At 47.8% G+C, this 27,617-nt stretch overlaps 3 protein-coding genes across 3 annotated transcripts in view; 1 reads left to right on the top strand and 2 right to left on the bottom strand.

Annotated features, from left to right (window-relative positions):
- LOC137589232 (thyrotropin-releasing hormone-degrading ectoenzyme-like) overlaps positions 1–11,552 on the bottom strand; it is a 20,817-nt gene extending 9,265 nt beyond the window's left edge. The window contains exons 1-6 of the mRNA XM_068306839.1: positions 9,760–11,552; positions 9,257–9,501; positions 6,296–6,572; positions 6,090–6,216; positions 1,802–1,956; positions 42–155 (exon numbers count right to left, since the gene is read on the bottom strand). Of these exons, the coding sequence (XP_068162940.1) occupies positions 42–155; positions 1,802–1,956; positions 6,090–6,216; positions 6,296–6,572; positions 9,257–9,501; positions 9,760–10,248 (1,407 nt within the window). The 5' untranslated portion in view covers positions 10,249–11,552. The remainder of the gene's footprint in view (positions 1–41; positions 156–1,801; positions 1,957–6,089; positions 6,217–6,295; positions 6,573–9,256; positions 9,502–9,759) is intronic.
- Positions 11,553–15,900: 4,348 nt separating this feature from the next.
- LOC137589114 (E3 ubiquitin-protein ligase TRIM39-like) lies at positions 15,901–20,845 on the top strand. Its single transcript, XM_068306600.1, has one exon. It carries the CDS (start codon positions 16,959–16,961, stop codon positions 18,600–18,602), a length of 1,644 nt encoding a protein of 547 aa, XP_068162701.1. The 5' UTR covers positions 15,901–16,958; the 3' UTR covers positions 18,603–20,845.
- Positions 20,028–27,192, bottom strand: LOC137589115 (CD63 antigen-like). The gene is made up of 9 exons (XM_068306601.1): positions 26,980–27,192; positions 25,452–25,508; positions 23,361–23,480; positions 23,198–23,272; positions 22,474–22,569; positions 22,250–22,387; positions 22,112–22,144; positions 21,947–22,030; positions 20,028–21,876 (listed from the first exon to the last, which is right to left on the bottom strand). The coding sequence occupies exons 1-9, from the start codon at positions 27,037–27,039 to the stop codon at positions 21,784–21,786; spliced, it is 756 nt and encodes a 251-aa protein (XP_068162702.1). The 5' UTR covers positions 27,040–27,192; the 3' UTR covers positions 20,028–21,783.
- Between the last annotated feature and the right edge of the window lie 425 nt (positions 27,193–27,617).

Below are 27,617 nucleotides of genomic sequence, written 5' to 3'. Positions count from 1 at the left end.
ATCAGCTGATGATGTTTATGTTTACAAACGTGTTGACTCACCATGTTCCACTTGGGGAACAGGAAGTCGGTGCCGACGTACTCGAAGAAATGAGCGAAACCTTCTTTTAACCAGACGTCCTCCCACCAGACCGGCGTCACCAGGTCCCCGAACCACTGGGAGACGAGAACGCACACGCACACACACACACACACACACACACACACACACACACACACACACACACACACACACACACGTTTGGTGTCACAAACTTTGTGAAACCGGACACACTCCCACCACAAAACCTCGGGTCGGCCCGCCGGGTTGGAACCCCCGGCAGTCAGAAACCACGTTACTCATAGGGGACAATATGTGGCAGCAGTTCTACTGGTGCCTTGCTCCAGGGAACTTCTGGGGAACCTCTGGGGAGCCTTCAGGGAACCTCTATGGACCAGCAAGAAACATGAGCGCCAGGGGAACCGTGTAGAACTGAGTCTTTATTTTTAGACGCTGCCGTCGGGAACATTCCGGTTGAAGAGTTCTGGACCAGGTAAACCCAGACTAAGAGTCTGGTTGAAGGGTTCTGGACCAGGTAGACCCAGACTAACAGTCTGGTTGAAGGGTTCTGGACCAGGTAGACAGAAGCAAAGGCGAAGGGAATCGGAGTTCTGGTTCCACCTGAGGGACAGGACGGCTGATGGAGGTCTGGTTAAAACTTTGATCGCTTTCAAACTAGAAGTCTCTCTTCTTTACGTTGTTCTTATCGTGGTTGCGTCAACGTAGCAGCGAAGAGACGTTCCTGTGTGTGACTTCAAACACCACGCTGGACACCACTCGCTAACGTAGAACAGCACATCATCGGCGTATCGAGCGACGGTTCTGTCCGCGTTCAGCAGTGATTCGTAAACAACGCTCCACAAATGAGGAGCACCACGTCTCTATCTTCAACAGCTATTAGCTGCTAATGAATACGAGCTACCTTTTGAAATCTTTCCACCCTGCTAGCTCATTCTATCAACACCAACGGCACCCCGGCTCAGAGGAAGAACCCCCCCAGGGAACTGATCAGTTCAGCAGAAGCTGAAAGGAGCTCAGTCGTGCTCTACTTCTGTCTTTTTGTTCCTGCTCTCTTTTAACGGATGTCACTTCTGTTCTCTCCATCCGTCTGTCTGCATCATTTAAACGCCCCGGCGCCCCCGCTCCTCCTCCTCCTCACATAACCGACGGCATGCTGGGAAACCAGTATCCTCAGGAGGGGCTGTTGTGACATCTGTCTTCTCCTCTTCGGTTCCCGTGTTTCAGCAGCTGGTTTGTTTGTTCTGACAGATGAAATACAAGCAACAAATTCAACCGCTGCCGCTAAGGGGGGGGGCGGCGTCCATTTAGAAACTTGTTGCTGGATCTGAGAAATGAATTCTGACGTCAGACGATCGAAGACGAACCACCAGAAGAGAGCCCATTACTGTCAACGATATCCGTAGTGATGAAGATGAAGATGAAGGCTTGTATCGACAGAACTTCAGCCTCCCGCTGCTGAAATTTACTGAAACATGAACTGTTTGGTCAACTTCCTCTAAAATGTGGTAAACGTGATAAAACTGAGAACATCTTCACAAAGATTTTCACTTCTGGAAAAAATTTAAACCTGGAAAAATGATGAGGACTTTTCTTTGCTGTTTTAGTATTTTGTACTCGTTTTGGCCACAGGGGGCGAAAGCGCACCTCGACCCACAGCTGAGCTGAATCATAACGTCCTCCTAAGATCAAGGCCACTCCCCCGGCGTCATGTGACTTTAGCAGGTTGATTAAATCTCCCCACCTGGTGACAGATTTCGTGGACGACCACCATCGTTAGCTCCATCTGATAGGTCGACGACGCCACCTCAGGGTCCAATAGGATCTTCTGCTCCACGAAGACGCTCAGCCCCCAGTTCTCCATGGCGGCGTAGGGATGTTTGGGTACCGCCAGCAAGTCTGAGGGACGCAGAGGAAGAACGTCACACATTCTGTCATCACAGCACGAAACACCGATTTCATTTGAGTTAACAGTAAAGCAGGTGGCTGCTAAAGCTAAAGGCTGCTAAAGCTGAAGAGAGGAAATGTGGGCGTTACCGTAGCAACGCTTCTACTGTCTGATTGCCAGAGGTGGAAAACAAGAGAAATAATTTTCTGACGGGTTTTTTTCACCTTCACGGTGCCGGGCGGCGCCGCCTGAAGGAATCGACCCATCAGGCGGCGCTTCCTTTAAATTCATGCCGTGTTCTTCTGAACGACTTCGTTAATCCGACGTGTTCGGTGTCACCTCCAGGCTGAGAGCCCCATCCGAGGCGGGCGTGTCGTGTCTTTATGGACCAATCATGTCGGAGAACATCATCCTGTTGATGGAGCTCCGGGTCCTTTGGCGCTGCCGCCGCCGGCTGACGCCCGATATGCACTGAGACTCGTTTCCTGTGCTCGGTGGTGCATCAAATTACATGCCAACCTCCTATTGTTAAGGTACAACATCCCATAATTAACAGGTGTTGCCACAGAGACGCCAGGAGCGCCGGAGTCGTCCAGGAGGAGGGAGGGGCCTCCTCTGACGATTGATGAGTGATCAAAATAAATCAGCGCCAATCAGGACGTCTGAGGGCGGAGCTTAAAAGCATTTCAAAATAAAAGCACGCTCAGGTAAAGATGGACATCATCAGCAAATATTTCTAGAATATTCCTCCTCTGTCTCCACTCCTCATCCTCCATCTGCTTTGTTTATCCCCTTGTCTTCCTCCTCCTCCTCCTCTTCCTCTCCATCTGTTCCTTTCTCTTTGCATCTCGTCTTCCTCTCCACCATCTGTTTCTCCGTCCCTCCGTCAGACTCCATCCGTCTCTCTGCGTTGTGCTGACTCGGCGTACGCTCGTTGTCTGACCCAGGTTGTCTGGGGTCCTGATGATGTCACCGATGATGTCACAGGCGGCGCCACGGCCCACGTTGAGGCCTACGACGGGTCAGGTGTGGCACCGGTGGATCAAACGGTTTGATGCTGCAGGGGTTGTCATGGTTACAGGTGTAAAAGATGTCACGAGTGTGAATCCGTCTGACGCGAATTGAAACTGTCAGCCAATCACAGCGGAGTGTCATCAGCATAGAGAGTGGCTGTTAGCGCTACCAGGGAGCTAGCACAAGAGAACAGGCTAGCATTCCACTATCAGACCCCCACAGGGATGACATCATCGTTCAAGGGTTCTTGTTAGCATGTTAGCATCAACCGCAACGAAAGAACAGAAATCTGACAAAAAACAAATTTCCTCTCCAGGAACCGAAAACACGCCTCCAGGCCCCGCCTCCCTGACACATCCTAATTTGGTCGTCAACATGTGTCCCAATTTGTTCGTTTTGCCCCGGCGACGGGGCAGGGGGGGAGTAGATACAAGACACAATTAGTGTGTCCTCACTAATTAGCCTGCAGACCACGCCCACTCATCACCTTGTATGGCCAAGGGGAATTATGGGTAAAATATTCAGTCGGCAGGAATTAGTGGAAAGAAATCAGCAGCTGGATATTGTTTACATCAGGAGGAACTGATCGATAATCATATTGATCACACCATAATAATCACACCTTCACCTCAGAGACCACATCTGGTCCTGATGAGAGGAGAAGGCTCGTTACCACAGCAACAGATGCTGGGTCCCTGAGTGGCTGACAGGAGAGGCTCCCCTGTGTGTGTGTGAGTGTGTAAACAAAGCACCAACTAGCACACACACACACACACACACACACACACACACACACACACACACTCTTAACTACAGGTATACTCCAGTAGTCATGGTAACAGATGGATGGAAAGGAGCTTAAGCTCCGCCTCTAAGTGGAGACCAGCGATCAATACATCCATTGATCAGTGTGTTTCCTCAGATAAACCCGAGTGTGTGTGTGTGTGTGTATGTGTGTGTGTGTGTGTGTACGTGTGTGTGAGAGTTTGTGTGTGTGTGTGTGTTCTGTCCTCGTCTCGGTGTGACACTAAAATAACCGCCTCATTGTCTCTTTAAGCACCAATTAGAGACATTTAATCAGCGTGTCAGGACGAGATACATTCACACACACACACACACACACACACACACACACACACACACACACACACACACACACACACACACACACACACACACACATACACTCACACACACACACACACACACGCGTCGTCAGCAGCGGTTCAGGCTAGCTTCAGGCTACATTCACGACATGACCAGTTGGAACCGGTTTGAAGCTCATGAACTCACCACAATCTAGAGTTAGCCTAGCTTGGCCTAGCCTAGCTTAGCCTAGCCTAGCATAAAAACCTGAAGCAGAAACTGATGAAACATCCTTTTCAATAAAATGACCCTTTCAAAATAAAACTGATGTACAGAGACAGACTGAGGGCTAAAACAATCCGGTGAGTTTGTTTAACCCCGAGGCTAGCAGATAGTACCTAGCGGCTAACTTTAGCTGCTCCTCAAAGCAGAGCTAGAGGTCAGAGGTCATTTTGGATGAATCTTGGAAGAAAACTCATTAATCTCTGTTCTGAAACCAGACTGTTTGTTTGTTTATCAGCTCCAGTTGTTTTTTCATTGGGCGGGGTCATTCTTATGGGGGTGGGCGTGGCCTCAGGAACCACCCATCAGGCTCTGGTGGTTCCAGCCCTGCTGTGTTCTCATTGGCCGACTCCACAGAGGTGTTCCTCAGGGAGGCGGTCTGAGAGGAGCCTCTGCCAGCAGAGCTCCATTACAGACGTGTTTAGAAAGGGAAGATTTTGAATTAACTTTAATCACAAACTTCTGACAAACGGCTGGACGTTCTCTCGCCGTGATGTCATCACCGCTGCTGAAGATCGTCTTCCTCGTGTTCCTCCCTCAAACAGCGCCGAGCGAAGCGACGGACCGACCGACCGGAAAAGACTCGATCGCTCAGCTCCACTGAGGCGGCAGCAGGCCGACAGCTGATTGGCCTGCAGCTGTGTGTGTGTGTGTGTGTGTGTGTGTGTGTGTGTGTGTGTGTGTGTGTGTGTGTGTGTGTGTGTGTGTGTGTGTGTGTGTGTGTGTGTGGGTTGGGTCCATCTGTTGTTGCACGCGGCCCAAGGCGACGGCATGAGCGAAGAGACAAAGGAGGAAGACGCACATGTGGAGGGCGCCGTCGTGTCTGACCTCAGGCGTCCCAGATGGAGCCGAACCAACAGAACACGTTAGTCCGCCTGGCGTGTTCAGACGCACACGCAGTACACGCAACACACGCAACAAATGCAGTACATGCACACACACACACACACACAACAAACACACGCTCAGCCCTAATCCTCCTGACGGCCCGATCACCTGAGCCTCGCTGTAAGATTTCTGCTCCGCTGGAAGAGGAGGAAGAGGAAGAGGAAAAGGAAGAGGAGGAGGAAGAGGAAGAGGAGGAGGAAGAGGAAGAGGAAGAGGAGGAGGAAGAGGAAGAGGAGGAGGAAGAGGAGTCTGTCTGAGTTCAATTCTGAGGAAAAGAAACAAACGTAGCATTGACGCTAACGCAGACCGTAGGTGGTTAGCGCTGCTGAGTGTCATTTTGGTTTAACTAATAAAGTTTTAACTGATCCCAGAGCTGTCACTTTAAACCCCACCCCTTCCCATACCCCCCCCCCCCCACTCGCTCTCGGGGGACACGATGGTCTGCATGACAGCAGATGGAGCCCAGCGGCTCTGGGACCACACACACACACACACACACACACACACACACACACACACACACACACACACACACACACACACACACACACACACTCATTTGGGAATCTAAACTTCAGAGGGGCGCTGGGGGGGCGGTCTGGGGTTGTTTGGACCCGGATCAGAGCCCCATCTGAGTCCAGCGCCGCTCAGGAAACCGTTGTGTTGTGTAACCACGTTTGTTTGTTTGTTTGTTTGTGTCGGGATGGATCCAAGGGGGCGGGGCCTTCAGAGCCCTGTCCAGAGACCCTTCATGAGAGGATACAGGCGTTTCTGTTGGTCCCAACGACACGGGACGACAACGCCACCCCCCCACCAGCCACACCCCCCACCAGCCACGCCCCCCACCAGCCACGCCCCCCCAACAGAGCCTTACCGAGCTTGGGCAGTGAGTACTGGACCTTGAAGTAGTCCTGGTAAAATCCCAGAAGCCTCTTGGTGATGTGGAGCGCGTAGTCGCCGGCGCCGCTGGAGACGGCGTCTGGCCGCGCGTACAGACGGATCTGGGGGAGTGAAATGGAACCGGCCAATCAAACGACCTGATGCAGCACGCCCCCCCCCCCCCCCCCGGTGAGGACTCACCGTCACGCCGCCGTCCGTCTGCGTCTCCCTGTAGGTGAAGTTGCACACGGCCCAGGCCAGGTAGTAGGTGGACATGCGCGGCGTGCGGGCGAAGCGGTGGGCGGGCCACCCGTCCTCGCCCGGCGGTGAGCGGCCGGCCAGCGGCATGTTGGACAGCGAGGTGAAGCGGGGGTCGTGGCGAAGGCTCAGCGAGAACGTTGCCTTGAAGAGCGGCTCGTCGAAACACGGGAACGCCTTCCGGGCGTGGATCGGGCTGAACTGGGTCACCGCTAGGAAGCTGGGGAGGAAGAGGAAGAGGAAGAGGAAGGAACGTGAGGAAGACTCTCCGACCAGGAAGTGGTGGGACAAACAGGAAGTTGTCGTTAAACAATAAATAAACATTTTCAGGGCGTGTGATTGGTTGGTTTTTCCCTCCACCAGGGGGCGACGGTTGGTTTATCAAACTGTAGAGCTGAACTGATGATGAACAGGATGTAGGTCTTCATCAATCGCTGGGCGATGATGATGAGGAGGAGGGTCTATAGCACATCTCCACGATAAAAACCAGCGTGATGAAGAATGAAGAGGAGGAAATAAAAGTGAAATGACAGAATAAAAACAATAAAAGGAAGAAATATTGAGAAGATGGAGAAAGAGAAGAAGAAAAAGAGAAGAGCAACGTCTACATGGAGGAAGAGGAGGAGGACGAAGATGACCATAAAGGAAGAACAGGGTGGAAGAGGAGAAGAGAGAATAAAAAAGTGATGTATGGAGGGAGGAACGGAGAACGGCTGAGAGGAGAGATAAAGAGAATTAGAGAGGACACACACACACGCACACACACCTCATTCAGATTCAGAGACGTGTGTGTGTGTGTGTGTTCGTTCACACACTGGACACTCCAATCTCTTTAAACAGCGTCTCAAATTTCAATTCTCCATTTTCACATCCAAGACATTGATTAATTCACACACACACACACACACACACACACACACACACACACACACACACACACACACACACACACACACACAGACACACACACACACACACACACACACACACACAGACACACACGTCGCCGGCAGCTTCCTGGAGGCGAGTCCAGGAGGGGGCGACATGCTGAGCCCCATGACGCTCACATGGTTCATCCGTGACGTCCCAGAACAACACCAGCATTCTCACGCCCGGCGATGACGTCACAGTCATGAGACGACAGGGAGGGGCGTGGCCTCCCCAGAGCGGGTCAGGACAACAGCCCCGCCCAAAAAGTCCACGAGACAGAGGAGACGGTTGTTTACCCGCTTGGGTTTGTGTGCTAAAGATGTGATAGCATCACTAGTTTAGCACATTTTTAGCACTGATTATTTGAGTATATATTAGTGTGGTTAGCATTTTGCTAATCTTTTTCATTTCTAAATTAGCATATTAGCCTTTTTGACGAGCATGATGCCACTAAGTATCTATATATAACATCTAATATTTAACAAATGCTAACATCTGTTATTTGTTAGCAAGCTTTATGTCAATGCTAGCGTATTAGCGTCCTGTTAGCAATAAATACCTCTGAAGAGGGTGTGACCAATCATCAGCAGAGGGACACAGGAAGTACTCAGAGAGACCACGCCTCCACCTGCCACATCCAAACCTGCCCACTCCTTGGAACACCCCCAGATCAGGCACCAACCAATCAGATTATTTAAATGATCAATATCAGCAATGTGTGTGTTGTTGTTTTGGTGGCTGAGAGACAAACAAACAAACAAACAAACAAATGTTGTGATTCTGAATGAGATCAGTTTAGAGATTAAAACAGGCCAGTGACACCCCCCCCTCCTATACATTAGTATGGATGTTGCTGTGATGTCATCGGTCATGTGACCAGCCGACAGCTGGTCGATGGTGTCTGACTGGATGAAACCATTTCACACTGGTTTCACTGGGAGGTGACCTCGAAATGATCCTCACACCATAAAGAGAGAGAGAGAGAGTGTGTGTGTGTGTGTGTGTGTGTGTGTGTGTGTGTGTGTGTGTGTGTGTGTGTGTGTGTGTGTGTGTGTGTGTGTGTGTGTGTTAATTAATTCTGCCCAGCCAGACGTTTACAGCATCTCTAGAGATGAAGCTGTGAAATGTGTTAGCATTAGCTGCACGGGTTTATCAAGCTTATCAAGCACACACACACACACACACACACACACACACACACACACACACACACACACACACACACACACAGTTGTCAGCTGTTTGAATGTGACATTTTGTAAGTACATTTAATTAGCGTGTTGCTAGTACTCATATAATGCTAACGGCTGCTAACAACTGTTAACATGTAGCTGCTAACATCTGCTAACACGTGCTAACGGCAGCTAGCTGTCAGCGTGTGTGATTGTCAGCTGGACCCGTCTTCAGCCGGTCATGTGATCGACCTCTGCTGGTCCATCAGCTGCCGTATTGATCGTTGATCGATCAGCGGACAGTGAATCCAGCCCGTCTGTGTGTGGCGTCAGAACAAACGTGTTTCCGGTCTGAACGAGTCCCGTTTAAATAAAACACGTTAAGGACGAGCCGGCGCCGCCGCTCAGCTCCTGTCCAATCACAGACGAGCTGTGATGTCATCGATCAGTCACAGGAAGTAGAAGGTCAAGCATAATTGTGTCGCCGATGTCGGATGTGGAAGCAAAGGCTGATGGGAAATTCATAATGGAGCGATGTGTGTGAAGGTGTGGTTGGATGGAACACACACACACACACACACACACACACACACACGCTGAGGAGTGTGTGTGTTAATCCATGTCTTGGGTGTGAAGCGCTGACCTTTTCTGTTTGAACCACCTGCTGCTGCTGCGTGTGTGTGTGTGTGTGTGTGTGTGTATGTGTGTGTATGTGTGTGTGTGTGTGTGTGTGTGTGTGTGTGTATGTGTGTGTGTGTGTGTGTGTGTGTGTATGTGTGTGTGTGTGTGTGTGTGTGTGTACCGTCTCTCTCCCTGCAGGTTGTAGGAGCTCCTGAAGAATCCCAGCAGCTCGTCCTCGATGGCGGCGTCGAAGCTGACGTTGAGCCGGTAGAGCCTCATTGGCTTGAGCTCGCGGTGCAGAACCACCACGTACATCTGATTGGTCGGATACGGGAAGTGGCGTTGGATCCGCATGGCTCCGCCCCCGGGTCGGCTGAAGGCGCGGCCGGCAGTTCCGCCTTCCGCTGTGACGGACACCCGGTCCACCTGAAGGGAGGATGACACAAAACATCTTTAGAACGCCCCACGCAGGACCACGTCTCCATCGGAGATCGTCCAATCAGATTGTTTGTTTAGAAGACTGATTGGATGACATTGAAAAGGGGCGGGGTTGAACAATTAGCATTCATTTTCGTACGATGCAACTCGATAAAGGCGCCGCCGACGGGAAAAGAAACCACCTGGAATCGTTCCCGACGACGCCACGGAAAAGGAAAAGGACTACAAACAAGATGGCCGCCGTACCTCAAGCCGGTCGGCGTGCAGCACGATGACCCGGGTGGCGTTGACACACTCCAGCTCGATGCTGACCTCGCCGGAGAAGGTGAAGTTGTCCATGTGAACGACGAGCTCCAGGTCATAGTGGCGAGGCCTCGCCGACCCCGGGAGGCGGGACTTCTTCCAGGGTTGCCCCGCCTCCTCATCGCCGGTCCGCTCGCCTCGGCTCCCGTTCAGCCGGGACCCTCCCCCACCGCGTGGGCCGGACTCTCCGGTGGGTCCTTCACGACCCCGCCCACCGCCGCCGCACTCCTCGAAGCGGACGCTGAGCACCACGGCAACCGCGGTGACAATGATGAGGGTGAGGATGGAGAGGGCGAAGGCTAGTACCAGCCGCTTGTGCACCGTGATGCTGCGCTCCGTGGTGCGGGGGCGGACCACCACGGACTCCGCCCACTGGTCGGAGAGGCCGCGCCCGTTCCGCATGGCGCCGGGGCTGCTGTCGTTTAGTCCCATGCAGCGAAGAGCGTCGCTAAGATGCCAGCTCGCCGTTAGCAAGATGCCGGTTAACTGCTAGCAAGACACCAGCTAGCCGCTAGCAAGACGCCAGCTCGTTGTTAGCAAGAAGCGAGCTAGCTGCTAGCAAGACGACAGTCTGCAGTTAGCAAGATGCCTGCTCGTTGTTAGTAAGACGCCAGCTAGTCGTTAGCAAGACGCTAACTCGCCTCCATTGACAGTCATCCAATCAGCTGTGTAGCATCACTGCCATGGAGGCGGGGCTAAAACACTTCCTCACAAATGAAGGGACGCCTCATTCTGGGGTCAGAGGTCACTGATGTCGTTCTGCCTCCCTGCGCGGCAACCAAGTTAATTTGTCGGCCAATGAGGCGTGAAGAACGCCCCGCCGAGCTATTATGGGATGTTATCGTCACACGAAACATTCAATGTTAAAGATTATTTGGATTTCGTTTCCGTTTGAGGCCCCGCCCCCAAAGGTTCCGGTTCAGAAGGAAAAGTTCTGAGTCCAGGTGGGACTGAACCGGATGTGACGTCCAGCGGACACGTGACCCCACGGTGGGACGGAAAGAATCCGATTTTCTGAGAAAAAAAAAAAATTCTTAAAAGAAAATTTCTCCAGTTGGAAAAGTTTCAGGAGTTTTTTTAAAGTGAATTTTTGACTTGTTTTAAGTTAAGATTCCAAATTTTAAAATGCTAAATTTCAGACGGGAACTCTCTCCTCCCGGTGATCCTACCGGAGATCGGTCACCTCCTCACCGGGAGGATCAAACGGAGGGGGAGCGGGGGTCTGTTTTTTATCCGTTAAATCTGGTTTGATCGATCATCAGTAATTAATCCTCCGGTAACTCCTCGGTTCCGGTAACGAGCACCTGCTCCGAGCCGCTTCTTCTTCGTGCGTTCGGTTAACGGAAGCTTCTGGCGGCGTCGCGTCCAGCCGGGAACCGGCCGTTACAGAAAGACGTTACCGGACTGACCGGAGGTGTCCAGGAATCCGATACCGATCCGTTTCATCCGGTCAGAACGAGCTGCGGGGTCCCGGGTCCGCGTCACGGACCCGCTCCGGTGTGAACGCAGAGGCACCGGATCCGTTTCCATGGAGTCCCGAACGGAAACCGACCGAGTCAGGTGGTCGATCCCGGGTGAACGCTGGGCGCGAGCCCCTCCGGTGCTCACGAGCTGGAACTTTTTGGCCCCCTCCGCCCCCCGCGGTGAGGATGAGGATGAGGATGAGGATGAAGCATCCGCCGGTGACGGTGGACTGAATGGTCTCGTGCAGCCCGCGCAGAGGCTCGCGGGGAGTGAGTGTGTGTCCGCGAGCTCACGAGCTCCGACCGAGAGGCACGCGCTGATGAGAGGAGGGGGGCGGGGTGAGGGTGGGGGGGCAGAGAGAGAGGGGGGTGTAACTCTTTCTTCTCTGCTCCATTAATTCTTGTCTGTGCTTCAGATTAGAGATTATCATCATCTTCATCATCTTCATCATCATCTTCATCATCTTCTTCATCATCATCATCTTCCTCATCATCATCATCATCTTTTTCATCATCTTCATCATCATCATCATCATCATCTTCTTCATCATCATCATCTTCATCATCATCTTCATCATCATCTTCATCATCATCATCTTTTTCATCATCTTCATGATCTTCATCACCATCTTCATGATCATCTTCATGATCTTCATCACCATCTTCATGATCATCTTCATGATCATCATCATCTTCATCATCCTCTTCATCATCTTCATCATCATCTTCATGATCTTCATCATCATCATCTTCATCATCATCTTCATGATCATCATCCTCTTCATCATCTTCATCATCATCTTCATCATCGACAGGAAGCATCAGTTCACGTACACATATATGGTCATCCATATACCAACATGGAGCTACACCTCCAGTTACCCCTACACAGACTGACGTACTGCCCACGACCACAGGGGGCAGTACCAACTAAAACCACAGGGGGCAGTGAAGTCACCCTTTGTCTAAAAACAGGTTTTTTGATGACCTCTGACCTCCGTCACACCTTAGACTCTTTGCTGCCCTCTTGTGGTCACACGTGTGACAACGAAAAAATTAGCGTTGGCATAACATTTAAGCATGTTCTGCTTCACTCTGATTGGACGAGCCTGCTTAACCCTCGGTGTTCAGGTCTGGAGGTTTAACAGCGGCTAGGTAACGTTAGCATGTTGGCTAAGCCACGGAGCTTATTGGAAGTGAGCGGGTTCTGGTCACTTCGGCGTCCGTGGGATTCATAACGTCACGCTTGTCACATGATCCAATCACGGAATGGCGCTAACAAAACAACATCTGACTGTTTACTCTCCATATTTAAATTTATGCAAATGAGCCAAGCCAACGCTGAATGAGTTTGTTTGTGCTGGAGTTCTGTCACTGGAGCCGGGTTTGAACTGGGTTCTGGCTCCGCCCACCCGGCGCTGCTTAGGAACTGGTTTATTTTGGCGACACACACGGGCGCTAACGACAATGTTTGTCATAATGAGTTTGATTCACATCCAGAGCAAAGCATGCTGGGTAAACGGGTCTGGAGTGGCGTTGCTGGATTGCCAGGTCTGCAGGGAAACATCCTGTGAATAGGATCGTAACTCAGCAGTGAGTCACGCCAATAGAGTGTGTGTGTGTGTGTGTGTGTGTGTGTGTGTGTCGGCGTCGTGCTCCGACGGGGGCACTTGAACTACATTACTCCCGGTACCCACAATGCATCTGGAGGCGTCTGAGTAGTTCTGTGTGTTCCAGCCTCTCCATCGTTTACATGGTAACCGCCAGCTGCCCAGACGCCAGGGGTTTGAGGCTGTTTCCATGACAACAGCATCCACTTGTCAGCTGACACCAAGTTCAGTGTTCAACCAGCCTGGAAAAATGTCCCCTCTTCTGCCCCAGGCAGAGACCCCCCTGGGCGGGAGCCCCAACAACCATCAGAAACACCCTAACAACCAGCAGAGACACCCTAACGACCATCAGAGACACCCTAACAACCATCAGACACCCCAACAACCATCAGACACCCCAACAACCAGCAGAGACACCCTAACGACCATCAGAGACACCCTAACAACCATCAGACACCCCAACAACCATCAGACACCCCAACAACCAGCAGAGACACCCTACCGACTATCAGAGACACCCTAACGACCATCAGAGACACCCTAACAACCATCAGAGACACCCTAACAACCATCAGACACCCCAACAACCATCAGACACCCCAACAACCAGCAGAGACACCCTACCGACTATCAGAGACACCCTAACGACCATCAGAGACACCCTAACAACCATCAGACACTCCAAAAACCATCAGACACCCAACAACCACAAGAGACACCCTAACGACCATCAGAGACACCTTAACAACCACAGAAGATGGCGATAGTCTCTGAATTCCTGTTTCGATCAATCATAGACGAGCAGAAAAGGTTTCACACTCGTCCACGTTTGTTAGTGTTTTAAACATGAGGTCCGTGTTTATTGTTTATTCCTTTAATAAACAAACTGCTGTTAAACCCCGACATAAAAATAATGAAATTAAAGCCGTTCAGTCGAAAAGTTTACAAATTCAATTAAAAATGACTGAATCTGAACCCTGTTGTTTGTTTGTTGATGCTTCTGAGGTCACGACCTCAGCTGTCATCAACCCAAGAGACCCAGTCTGAATCCACAGGAGGTCAGACACACACACACACACACACACACACAAACTGTTTCCTAGGAGACCAGCCGGTCGTGACAACAGCATCAACAAGCGTCTGACGGCTGTCACCGTTCTCCCTTCAGAACCACATGACCAGATGGAGGGGGGGTCAGAGGTCACAGCTGACTGACAGGCAGAAAATGAGAAATTTTTGATGTTTTAATTTTTTTTTTCTGACAGGATGTAATAAACCCATTTTGGCTTTCCTTCACAGCTGCAGCTCTTTTCTTATGCTTATTATGGGATGTTTGTCTCATTAAAAATCAGTTTACTTATTCATATTTACATTCAAAATTTGTTTTTTAACGATTTTCTTAAAGGATAAAAAAAATCTTTCCAGTTTGGTTCTTGTATTACTCTGTGTGTGTGTGTGTGTGTGTGTGTGTGTGTGTGTGTGTGTGTGTGTGTGTGTGTATTTCTGCCTGTTGCATCATGGTTAGCAGGACAGTGTGACGGACACTGGACCCTCGGTGCCGTCTGTCAGGCTGAAGTGGAACGACAGGAAGAACGAAAAAAAAAAGTTTAAAATTAGGATTTGATTCACAAACCCACCAAATTCATGGAATTTCATCATATAGACCTGCTTGGACCAGTTTAGACCAGTTTAGACCAGTTTAGGCCAGTTTAGACCAGTTTAGGCTAGTTTAGACCCGGTCGACCAGAACCCCAGAGGACAAAAATAGTTTTGCTGAAACTATTTCATTTTAGTTTTCCTGTAATCCACAGCTGGATTAAGTTCTGGACTCATCCCTCCTCTTCCTCCTCTTCTTCTTTTTTCTGCTGAGCAGGCAGAAAACACCAGAACCAAGACGCTGCATCCACATCCTGACAGGCCTGAGGCCACCCTAACCCCTGACCTCTGACCTCTGACATCAGCTGCCAGCTGAAACTTTCCCGCAGCTCAAATCCTGGTTTGGTTTGTTTACTTGAGACGTCGATAACATCATCAGAGGAACCAGGAAGCAATGAGACGACAAATTCCTGTTTGATAGATCGTAAGAGAAACCAATTAAAGGAAGTGTGGATAAAAATGAACTCACGTCTTCGGGTGTGTCTGCTTCAAAACATACTTCAGAGACAGGCCTCGTGTGTGTGTGTGTGTGTGTGTGTGTGTGTGTGTGTGTGTGTGTGGACAAAAATAGAACCCAGAACCCACCTGGAAACTTGAAACCCTTGAACGAACCAGGCTAGCTCCATTGTTTCTGCTAACCAGCTAGCGGTGATGGTAGTTCTAACAAACATGTTTAGCTGGTTAGCTTTCAGGTGTTAGCAGGATGCTGATGCTAATCGTAGCTGTGTGTAGACACCCAGAACTGTAGCGAACTACCCTACGTATCGACTGAAAACGGTGCTAGCAGGAAGGACGTGTTGCTCTGATTGGCTGATTAAACTCCGTTTCCAACATTCTACGACTTTAGCTTCAGATTTATAACGCTATTAGCCAATACGCTAATGAGAAACGTGGAAGCAGAGGTAAACAAACTGAAAAGTCACAAATAATAAATACTGTGATGTTTCTCGCGGCCTCTCTCATTAGCGCTGATGTATGTCAGCTAGCATAGCGCTAGCCCACCGCGCTAGCTCATCCATTTAAAAGCTATTACCTTTACAGACGTCGTTAAGAATATAGCAGAGGTGTTAGCGTCGTTATGAATTCACCGGGCGTTGGAGAAGTCATTAAGGAATGTAGGACACACACACACACACACACACACACACACACACACACACACACACACACACACACACACACACAGGAGGTTATTAATGTCACTGATGAATAACAATGACAAGCTAAAAATATTAGCGTTTGCGTGACGCCCGGCTGCTCAGGAACGCTAACAGCTGATTTCTAAAGTCATTAAATGTCGTTCCAGCTGAGTGTGTGAGCTAAAGGTAACGCATCACATCCTGTTTAGTAGTTTCAAAACAAAAGTGTGACCATGTTTGAGGGTTTCAAAGAAAAGCTTCAGTATTTTAATCAGGTTTTAATGAATATTTTATGTTTTCATCTTGTCTCAGACGTCAGGTTCTGTTAACGTTTCAGTCGATCAGTGGAAACAAATCAATATTTAATAACTGACCTCATCAATAGCTTTTACAAACATGTGGAGTGGATCAGAAGTAGCTCTAAAGTGTGTGATTGGCTGATTTATTTGTAGCCACGCCCACACACCCTGCCAGTGGGTGGGGCTTCTGACTCATTTAAATTCTGATAAGTTGAGACGGTTCCAGACTTGAGACCTCTGATTATTGGTTCCCCAAACAGAACCGAGACTCTGAGCCCAGCTCTGCTGTGGAACCACCAGAGGAACCAGAGGCTAGACGGGTCCATCAGGACTGAACCACACCCATCCAGAATTAACCACACCCATCAGAACTGAACCACACCCATCAGTCCTTATTAGACCAGTCTTTGGCCCCCGTACCCGGGTCAGACCACCAGTTGCTCCACAGCACCCGTGTTCTGGGTCACATGTCCTTGTTGTTTGTGGACTGATATACTTGGTCCTTTAGCAACAATTAGCTTTGCACGTTTCCTTCTGGTACCTCCACAGAAAGATAAAGTTCCCCAAGTTCATCAAAACTGAAAGGAATCAACCCAAAAACAGAGGAAAACCAGAACCAGAACCCAAACCCTCATTCTACTAGAACTCTGTGTCAATAAGGGTCCACCAGGAGATGATCAAGACAGGAAACACTCCTTCTAGCGCACAAAGAAGCGTAGTATTCTTCCATCATGCTGCACCCAAACAGGTTTACCGCCAAAGAGGTGTGGCTAAATTCCTCAGGTGTGAGTCAAAGGATGCAAGAACAGCAAACCTTCACGCCCGTGTGAGGAAGACGGAACTCTCCACGAGGAAGTATTCATCCAACTTCGGTGAGTTCTATCCAAACAGACATCGGAGCTTCACTGCAGGTGAAACCGGCCTGAACTGGATGACGCGTTGAATGACCAACCATCCTCGTCCCGGCAGGTCGCCATGTCAACCGCTAGCTGCCTCCTGTCCGAGGAGCAGGTCTTGTGTAGCATCTGTCTTAACGTCTTCACCGACCCGGTGGCGCTACCATGTGGTCACAACTTCTGCAAAGCCTGCATCGTGCAGCACTGGGACGACAACCACAGGTGCGACTGCCCATTCTGCAAAGAGCACTTTTATCGGCAGCTCAACGTGCAGGTGAACGGTTTCATATCCGACGTGGCGGCTCAGTTCAGTCAGTCGTCCGGGAAGACTCCCAGGCAAGCTGCCGGCCCAGGAGACATTCCCTGTGACATCTGCACCAAGACCCAAATGAAAGCCGTCAAGTCCTGCCTGGTGTGTCTGGCGTCCTACTGCCAGGTGCACCTAAGTCCGCACCTGACGGCACCATGCCTGGAAAGACATCGGCTGATTGATGCCGTGGACGACTTGAAAAGCAGGATGTGTGTGACGCATAACAAACCTCTCGAGCTCTTCTGCAAGACCGACCAGGAGTGCATCTGCATGCTGTGCCCCATTTTGGAACACAAGTCGCATGAAGTGACCCAGCTTTCAGAAGTCTTCACGACCAAGAAGGTGGAGCTGGACAACAAAGAGGCTGAAGTCAACCAGATGATCCAGGAGAGACGCCTCAAGGTGGAAGACATCAGGCAATCCGCCAAGCTCAACAAGGCGGCAGCGAACAGGGAGAGGGCGGACGGCGCTCAGGTGTTCCTGAGTATATTGCAGTCTTTGGAAACTTCCTGGCTAGAATTCACTGATTCGATTGCAGAGAAGGAGAAGATGATGAAAACCGAGGCCAAAGGTTTGATCAAGGAGATAAAACAGGAAGTCTCCGAGTTGTTGAAGAAACAAGACGAGATGGAGCAGCTCTCGCTCACGAAGGACCACCTGCAATTCCTGCAAGGCTTCGGCGCCATGAAGACCTTCGAACCAACCAAAGACTGGACGGAGGTCTGCGTCAATCTACCGTCATACGAAGGAACCGTGAGGAGAACGGTGGACCATCTGGATGTAACGCTCGGCAAAGACTTACGGAAGCAGCTACGGGAGACGGAGCTGAACAGCGTCCAGCGGTTCGCCGTGGACGTGACCCTGGACCCCAACACTGCCCATCCGGCGCTCATCCTGTCCGACGACGGCAAACAAGTGTATCACGGAAGCGTGAGGAAGAACCTCCCGGACAACCCTGGAAGATTCAACCCGAGTTGTTGTGTTTTAGCAAAGCAGAGTTTCTCCTCTGGGAAGTTTTACTTTGAGGTTCAGGTGAAGGACAAGACCCGGTGGACTTTGGGCGTGGCCGGCGAGTCCATCAGGCGGAAGGGGATTATCCCGCTGTGTCCGGAGAACGGCCACTGGACCGTTTGGTTGAAGGACGGCGGTGAGTACGCCGCTCTGGTCGGATCTCCTCGGCGTCTGTCGCTGAAGTCCGAGCCGCTGACGGTGGGAGTGTTCGTGGATTACGAGAAGGGTCTGGTGGCGTTTCACGACGTGGACGCCACCACGCCCATCTTCTCCTTCATCGGCTGCACGTTCACCGAGAGACTTTACCCCTTCTTCAGTCCTGGCCTCAACAACGACGGTGTCAACTCTGCGCCCATCGTCATCGTCAGTCACAGCAGAATCAGGCGCGGGCAAACGATCTGACCGGCAGGGCATCAGAGGGGCAGATAGACGGCGGGCGTGGTGGATCTAAAACGAGTTGTCCTCCAACAGGCAGCAAAGATGATAGTAGATAATAATCATTTCCCCTACAGGGAACTAATAAAGGAATTTTAATCATAATTTAATCTTTTAAAGTACAAAGATGCACAGCTTGTAAAAATTATTTTACAATTGAGTTTATTTATAAAATTAATAAACCAGATAAACGTCGACTTGCGTCATTAACCTGTTCCATGAGACGTGACAAGTAAAATTAGTTAGCCTCCAGGCTAAGCTAAAGATAACCATCCACAGCTATGTCCTGAACTTAATTAATGAATGTATTTCAAAAATATTTGGTTAATTTGAATCTATTTTAAGCTGACAATTACATTTTATTTTTTTATATAGTACAGAAAAAAACATCTAGTGACGGGCTAATAATATATGTTTTATTCTGACTTATTGCACAGTAACAATGTGTTTTAACACTTTAATAGTGATTTTATGTTTCCAGTATTTGTGGCTGACAGATGTAAAGTGGAGTAAAATGAAGTAAACCTTTTAATGTTTCCGTGTATTTTTTCAATCATCGACGTACAAGAACGTAAACCGAGGTTTACTTCTACTCTTCATGAGCCTGGAGGGCCGGATTACCAACCCCATCGGGCCGTTTGTGGCCCGCGGGCCGTAGCTGACCCATGCCTGGTCTAAACAATGAATTTTTGTTATCCATTGTTTGATTCATTTGAGCGTGTGAACATCGGTTTGTCTGGTAGGAATGTGACCCGATGGGCGGAGCCACGTGGAGCTTATTGATTAGGGTGTTTATCTTGGCGTCTGTAAACTCTGATGCTGCTGCTTTGACTTGGCGGAAAACACCCTCAACCAGTAACCCAACCAATACCAGGAAGGATGTGACGACGTCTGTTGAGTGGATATCATTCATCTGTGAATCTGGGTTTCCTGAGGTCACTTGGCTCACTCCTCCGCTAACATGCTAAAGCTAACTGCAGTGGAAGCATCACGAGACAGGTGAGACGAATAAGCCGGTCCTCATATTTCTGGTAACCATGGAAACCCCCACAATGAACAAACCCTGATGATAAAACAAGACTTTTTTGTTAAACCATCAATAATCTGTATTGATCCTTTGATTGACTTCATCTATCACTATTAAATTATAGATGGCCGCCCGTGTCCCGTGTCATTCCACCCTGCAACACTAACATCTGGAGTGGCTGTTTGTTTGTTTACCTGGATCAGCTGAGTCGACTTCACATCCAGTTCCTGGCGCTGACACTTCCTCCTCCTCTGGCCTGCAGCGCCATCTGGTGGCGGACAGCGAACCTAACGGATGTGGCCAAAAGTGTGTGGACACGCTCACATCCACCAGAGGTATGCCAGATCAAGCACAAGAGCACGGCCTTGTGGGTAATTCTGTCTTTATTTGGAAATAATACAAGTGCAGATTTTACATTTTTAAGATCCTGTCACATTCAATTGAAGCGGTTTTAACGGGTGTGGGGCGTTCATGGTCCGTGGGAGACCTGTAAACTGAACCCTGAGCTGTAGTTTGGTGCGTCACATGGCTTCATCCTCAGTGAACATTACTGCAAGTGTTGGACTCTGAAAACGAATTCAAACTTTTTGGATCTTTATATTTCCACATTCCGATGCAGCTTGCATCTAATCGATCGATTAACGATTAACAGTTAACGTTTAACGAGTTTAGACTAAAGTGATTTACATACACGTAACATTTAGCTTTGAAAATACGCATGTCGATGGTTCTACATTCTGACAAACACACTAAATGACAGTTTAAATGTTCTTCTGGCTGACGGGTTTAATCCGAGGAGGCCCTGGAGACGTTTCCTCAGCAACGGTGACATCAGAGGAAAAACCGTGGCTCCGAGTTTATCGATATTTACAAAAAATCTACACACAAAAAATCTATTAAAAAAAACAGTCAGTGCACGTTCTGATTGGGTTAGAGGACTAGTGTTGGAATGTAATGCTAAGCTAGCAAGTCGCTAACACATTAGCATGCAGGCTAAGCTACACAGGAAAGTAAATTCATCTGATCTCCATTCTGGTAACCGTTGACGCTCGTTTTGACTTCTAACCAATTCAACAATGCTAACCTTTAGCATGCTAACTTTTTGATGTATCCTTTTCATCATGCTGGTCACCATTTCGAGAGATGGTTCACTGGCATGCTAACAGCGCAGCTTAAAGCTAAATTACATTCAGTGAGCCCGTATTTAACATATAAGGTAACGGTAGTCGTTAGCATTGTTGCTTCTGCTGTAGCTAAAAATAAAAAAATAAAAATCTGACAACAATGACCCCAAACTGGCTCAAAAATGTGAGATAAATAACATCTTTGAAATTTTAAATGTGACAGGACCCGACACTTTGGAAATCTAGAATAGGAGCTAGGCTAGCTTATGCTGCCAACATGAAAGCAAGCGGGCGTGGTCGCAGTTAGCGACGCGAACATTAGCATGAGACACTCACCTGTTGTCTCTCGAGTCGACTCAGGATCAAACGGAGAAACCGGCGTCATGTCCGAGAAGTTTGAGGACGTTTTTATCGTCCCAACATTTCAGAAAGCATCTAGCTAAATGCCATTACTAGCATGACTCCATGTTAGCTTCACAGGTTAGCGGGGCGCTATTTTCTAATAATAAATTTGGTTTTCTACCTCTTGAGGTGTTAGCTAGGTTGCTAACAGACCAACTTAAAGCTAATTGACCTATAGTAACTTGCATTACCATGTTCCTGCTGGCGTTAGCAATCGCGGGTTAGCTTCAACGTTATCCTTTGGCGTGGGCGGGGCTTAAGAGGGGCGTCGGGACCTCCTCGGGTTAACTGCACTGCAGCCAGATGAGGTGAAGATGCTTCTACAACACGTCTGTTACAGGAGACGACACACACGGAAACACCGACGCATGAAAAATAAATGTTTGCAATATTTTCTACGAGAGAAAGCCGAAGGAAAAAAGTGCCGCTTCAAAACCCAAATTAAATCTTCCTGGAGCAGGCCACGCCCCTTCCTGTCGCTCATTCAAAAAGGCAGCATTATCATACTAAGGTAAAGAAGGCGGGGTCATGGGCGGAGCCACGCCCTCCTGTCGTGGTGCAGGGTGGCGGAGCTTCCGGGGTTTCAGGGTTTGCTTCAGTAGCCCTTCATGGCGATGGAGGCTCCGCCTCCCCCGTCGTGACGTTTGATCTGATGGATCATCAGCAGCGAGATCAGAAGGCCCATCAGCTGGAAGACAGGAAGTCATGAAACAAACAACAACAAAACAACAACAAAGCAGAAGGAGGGCGGGGCTTACAGCAACAACGGCAAATCCAAAGAAGAAGCCCATGGCGATCTGGAAGAAGATGTTGAACCACAGGAAGATGAAGTCACTGCAGGTCTGCGGGGAAGAGACGATGATTAATTGAGTGATTAATTGGATTGATTGACTGATTGATCGATTGATTGATTGACTGATCACCTGTGCATAGATTCTGTCTGGACCACTGACTCCCTGCAGGAAAACAAGCACACCTTATTATAGCAGTAGCCGACGCCCCCTAGATACCAGGAAGCAAACCGTCCAATCAGACGGAGCCAGATCGTGTGATGAACCAACCGAAGGTTTGTTTTTGCATCCAGACGATCCAAATCCTCCAAACTCTCCCAGTCCGTATCCCTGCCCGGCGTTGCAGTTGCAGGACTCGGGGATGTGGTCGCCCCAGTCGTTGGCGCTGACGACGCCACAGCACTGGGCCTAGGACCAACGCACACATGAGCAGCTGGAACGGCTCTGGTTGAATCCAACTTTATTTAAACTTTATTTAATGAAGGGAACGTTACAGATTGCTGCAGGCCGTCCAGGAGGCTCCTCAGCTCGTCGTCTTCCATGAACGTCTTGGACACTTCAGACGAGGCGCTCTCAAAGCTGTTCTTCAGCTGCAGGAGCAACAAGAACATTAGCATCAAGACAACCACCAAGGAAGCTAAATGCTCCAGTAATTAAGCATAATCGAAGAAGAATTTTAAGGTAGACAGTAAATATTTATCATGATAAACAGTGTTAGCATCAGCCTGTAATTAAACAACCTTTATTCCATTCCTTCAATATATACATTTGATAGGAGTTAGCATACAAAGAAAGGGTTAAAGCATTAGCATCAAGATTCAGTGAACAACAAATAAAGTAAAGCAAAGTTAAATGAAGGATAGAGGGAGCGTTAGCATTGTGCTAAAAATAAAATATAATTGTAGGTTAAGTAACGACAGCGTTAGCATCACAAGAGAAAAGTGTTAGCGGGAAAATACTGAACAGAAATGCAGGATATATGTGATAAAATGTAGAGAACATGTTAGCATATAGCATGTAGTGAGGAGGTCAGCAACAGGAAAGAAAGGAGTACCAACAGGAAAGGCAGGTTAGCGGGCTAACAGGTAGCATCAGATACGGCAGCAACAAAAAAGCATCAAGGGAGAAAAGACAGCAAAGACAGGCACTAGCATTAGCATGTGGCTAACAGAAAGAAGATAGAGGTAGAGAGACAGATGGATATAGATAGATGACGACCTTGTTTCTAGTGACGACGACAATAATGCCAAAGATCAGCATGATGATCATTCCAACTCCCATGAAACCTGCAAACTGTAAAGATACACGTGAGAAATCGGACACGCCTCCATGGAGCGTTCACGTGGAGTGCTTCCTCTGATTGGTCGGTTGGGGTACGTACTATTTTGATGGCGAGTTCCTTCTCAGAGCAGCCAGCGTAGATTCCCAAACAGGAAATGCTGAGGACACCGATGGCGAACACCCAACTCCACGCCAGGCTGGGACCGCCCACTGCCGACAGCTGCCCCGCCCCCACAGGAAGAACACACCAGACAAACAGGGGGTCATTTGTGCACAGAGATGCTAGGTCTTCTATTGGCTGATAGGAGGCAGAGGACTCAGTTTTCAAAACTTTAATTGATTGGTTGAAACTCCCGCAGAGTTCTGATTGGTCCGACATATCAGAACTCCTCCTACTCTGTTCTTGGCTCCACCTCCCACCCAGATTTACTGGGTTGAATTCTAATAATTGTAATTAAATTGTAATTGTCATTATTAATTCTAATTATAAATTTTAATTTATGTAATTGTATTAATTAATTTAATCTTCACGTAATTTCAAGTTGGTAGTTTGGTGTTTGTCCTTTCCGACATCCTATAATGACGAAGCCGTGAATGAAAATGTCGGAAACGTAATAAAAAACTCCCAGAATCCTCCTTTGTATTTTGAAACTTTTTTTTTTCGGAACCCGTTTTGAACGTAACCCATTTGCTCTGAGCCAATCAGACGACGCAATTTGCCGCGGTCGGGTTCTGCGGCGGCGCGGAGGCCTGACAGCGTCGTTTGGACACCAGAAACGAGGAGTAAATGGAATCAAATGTTTTTGTGCCCTGTCACGCCGCCCACGCCGCTACACTTCCTGTTATTGTGCTGAGAGAAAGTCGACTGTGAGAATGGAAAAACCCCCCCCCACAAATCTGTTCTGCATTAGGAGGACAAATGAAATCCTCCACTATGCCTTGGCAACCCCCCCCCACCAAACACTGGGCCTCCACCTCGGCGTTTTAACGGTGACCGGAGCAGCTGCTTCCAATCGCCACCCGCCTGGCTCCGGTTACACAACCGTCCTCAGAGCTAACCCCATCACCAACACAAACACACCCTCCCCTGATTGGTTTAATCGCGCACAGATGCCTCTGATTGGCCCCTGAGTCACTTTACAGTAAACCTGGAGCCCTTTCGCCCTGCAGCCATCCCATAATGAGCGACAATGAATGCGTGTTTGGCAGCGGCCGCCGTCCCAGCAGAGCAAAGGAATCCATCTGGGCCTGAAGACGCTAGACTTTGTTTTTACTGGAAATATTTACAATACATACGCTGGTTTGTCTTTGGATGAAGTCAGGCTAACTGTTCCCGCCGTTTATGACGTTTCTGCTAAGCAAAGATGTGCTAACCAATGCTAAGATATGCACTAAAAGCTATCTAGTTAGATTAAACCTCAAATTGAATCTAACTTGAGGTTCAATCTAACTTTCAATAAACCATTCTTCCTACTAACAATCTTTGTGCTAAGCTAAGTTATGCTAAAATATGGTAAGCCAAGTATGAAGTTATTCATGTTTATGGTATTTTTTAAAATATTCAGTAGGTATAAAAATATTTTTTCTCCAATCAAAAAGAAATAAATTCTTCTTAAGGATCCTCGTCTCGTTGGATCCAAACAGTAATCACAAAATTATTGTCAGACACAACGCAAATTATTTTTTACTAAAGATTAAAAAAATTTTTTTTAGAATTCTCTCATTTTGACGTCATTTACTGACTGCAGGCGTAACAAACACCTCAGCGTCTGAACCAAACGTACACCTGGTGATTGTCAATAAAGATTTGAATGCTGCTCCGGTGCAGCAAGTGGGTTTTTTTCTAGCGGAAGTTTTTTTATCAATCAATATAAAAATGTAAAATGCAAAATACAAAAACAACAACAATAATTATAATAATAATAATAATATATTTAATGACATATTTATCATAGTTGTGTTTCTGTGACCTAATTATTAGTGTAGTTTTGTTATTAATCATTTACGTGTTTTAATACTACTGGTCATTCAATGGACTAAAAAATTTAAAATACATGAAGCTCATCTTAATCCCGTTAATTTTACTAAATATAATTGTGCATATACTATATTAATCATCATCATCATAATGACATTAATAATAATAGTGCCAACATTAATAATAATTAAAATATTTAAGCGTGTTGTTTACCTGATGGCTGTAGGCGCTGGACTTCACGGCCCCATAAATCAGCAGGCATCCGAAGATCTGAGGAGGAAAAACATTTTGTTTGAGCTTGAAGAAAATAATTCGTTAGGCCCTCAGTTTACTCTAAAAAGAAACTTTTGAAAGATGACATTTTAAAATAAACTAAAATAAACACAAAATTAGATGGCAATAATTTGTTAAATAATTTAAATGATTTCTTTCCAGCCTGAAAGAAAATGTATTTACAACTAAAGCAACTGAAAAATAGTTAATTATAATGAAGCAGTCGTTAATCATCCTTGGATTCAGTCATGTGACTTGTTACCCAGACAGGACTATGTGGGCGGGGCTTGGCTGCAGCATCCATTAACCACAAGATGACAGTCGAAAGTAGTTTTATATGATGAGCATTTTGTTTTTTATTTATATTCCTGATGTTTAACATGAAAACAGTTTAGTTTAAGTGTATATTTTCATAAAATGTTTAAATGAGTAGGTAAAAATATACAAATAAGTCATTAAGTGTTTTAGACGTTTTTATTTTGTTTTTTATAAACTTGAACGTAGATTCTTCACGACTGACGCGGTGACGTCACCGCTGGCTGCACGCCCTCATCTCCGCCGCCAGAGGGCGGCAGAGCTCCAGGAACCGTGGAGCCTATCGGGCTGCGGGAAACACTCACGTGCGTGCGGAGCACGTTCTGATCCAATCAAGCTTCTGTTAGCGAATTAATAAATTAATTCTCATCTGAATTAACGTCATTTTAAGGATTAAGCTTTTTAAAAAGACGAAATCAAGTTTAAAGAAACAGATAATTTCGGTTTAAAGTGAAATTTAACTTGTAAAAGTTGAACAAATGATCTTTAAGGGAAAATTTTAAACTGCGACGGTTCAGAAGAAAAGAGGGCGTGTCCGGCGGGGCGGGGGCGGAGGGCGTGTCCGGCGGGGCGGGGGCGGTGGGTGCATCCTGCGTCTCTTTTCTTTATTTTAACCACTTCTCTCTTCTCTTTTTCAACAGGTATCGCTTTTAAAGAGGCTTTTTAAAACGTGTTCCGACAGAACCGGAGCTCAGAGGCGGATTAATGCCGTTAAAAGTGGGGGTTTTTTTCTCTGCAGAAGTGGAAACAGAAAAACGAGAACCTCGTTAGAGAGAAGAAAAGGGGCTCTGGGGGGGGGGGTGGGGGTCGGTGAAATATGAAGCCTTCACAATCTGCCCCTTCTCTCTTCCCTCCTCTCCTCGTTCCTGGAAGTGACTGACTGATGTTACGACACCACAAACACAATCTAATCCAAGTCCTTTCTGCTCATTTCAAAATCAAAGTAAACAATTTGTTTTGTCAAAATCTTTATTTTGTTTTTCCTCAAATTTGCAAAACGAAAATATGGCAACTTTTCTTCATCTAAAATGTTTTCTTTTCCCAGCTGATGTTTCTCTTCATGCTTTAAAATCTTTTTCTTATTTTTCTACAAATACAAAGTGAAAACCAAGAAACAACCAACAAACAAACAAACAAACAAAGCGCTACTCACCGCAAACAGCACGTTGAAGAAGATGAAGAGACATTTGAGGCATCCGTTAATTTTCGCCATCCTGTGTTTCGGGTCGTGAGGATGAGGATGTGGCGGCGGTGCGGATCGGTGTGTGTGTGAGTGTGTGTGTGTGTGTGTGCTGCAGCTGTGTGTGCTGTTATAAAGTGTGTGCTGACGGAAGGTGAACGCAGATCTGCGACACACAGATCTGGTCTGAAGCCAAAGGCTCGAATCCCGAGTGATGAAGAGGAGGGGGAAGAGGAGGAGTTTAAATAAAGTTGGGTTCAAAAAGGAGAAAGTTTGTGGCCGATCGATTAAGGAGGGTTTTAAAACCGTGCAAATGATTCGATAAGGATTCAAAATTCTTAGATTTAAAAAGATCAAAACGGGTTTGTTTTAAAAAGAGATACATTTTTAATCAAAAGTTAACTTTTGTGCATTGTTTATAGTTCATTTTAATTTATTTTTATCCTTTTACGAGTTTCATCTTTTTAATCTTTTAGCTTCATTATTAATTACTGTTTGATCATGAATTCAACCAATCAGAGCTCATCTCCACCCCCTCTAAACCAGGTGTTTCACATTTACCTGAGGAGGAGCAGGAAGGGGAGGAGCTTGAGGGGGAAAGGACGAAGGAG

The sequence above is a fragment of the Antennarius striatus genome, chromosome 22 (assembly GCF_040054535.1).
Source record: "Antennarius striatus isolate MH-2024 chromosome 22, ASM4005453v1, whole genome shotgun sequence".
Lineage (NCBI taxonomy): Eukaryota > Metazoa > Chordata > Actinopteri > Lophiiformes > Antennariidae > Antennarius > Antennarius striatus.
Note: the sequence above shows the minus strand (reverse complement) of the source record. Positions and strands in the feature narration are given on the sequence as shown.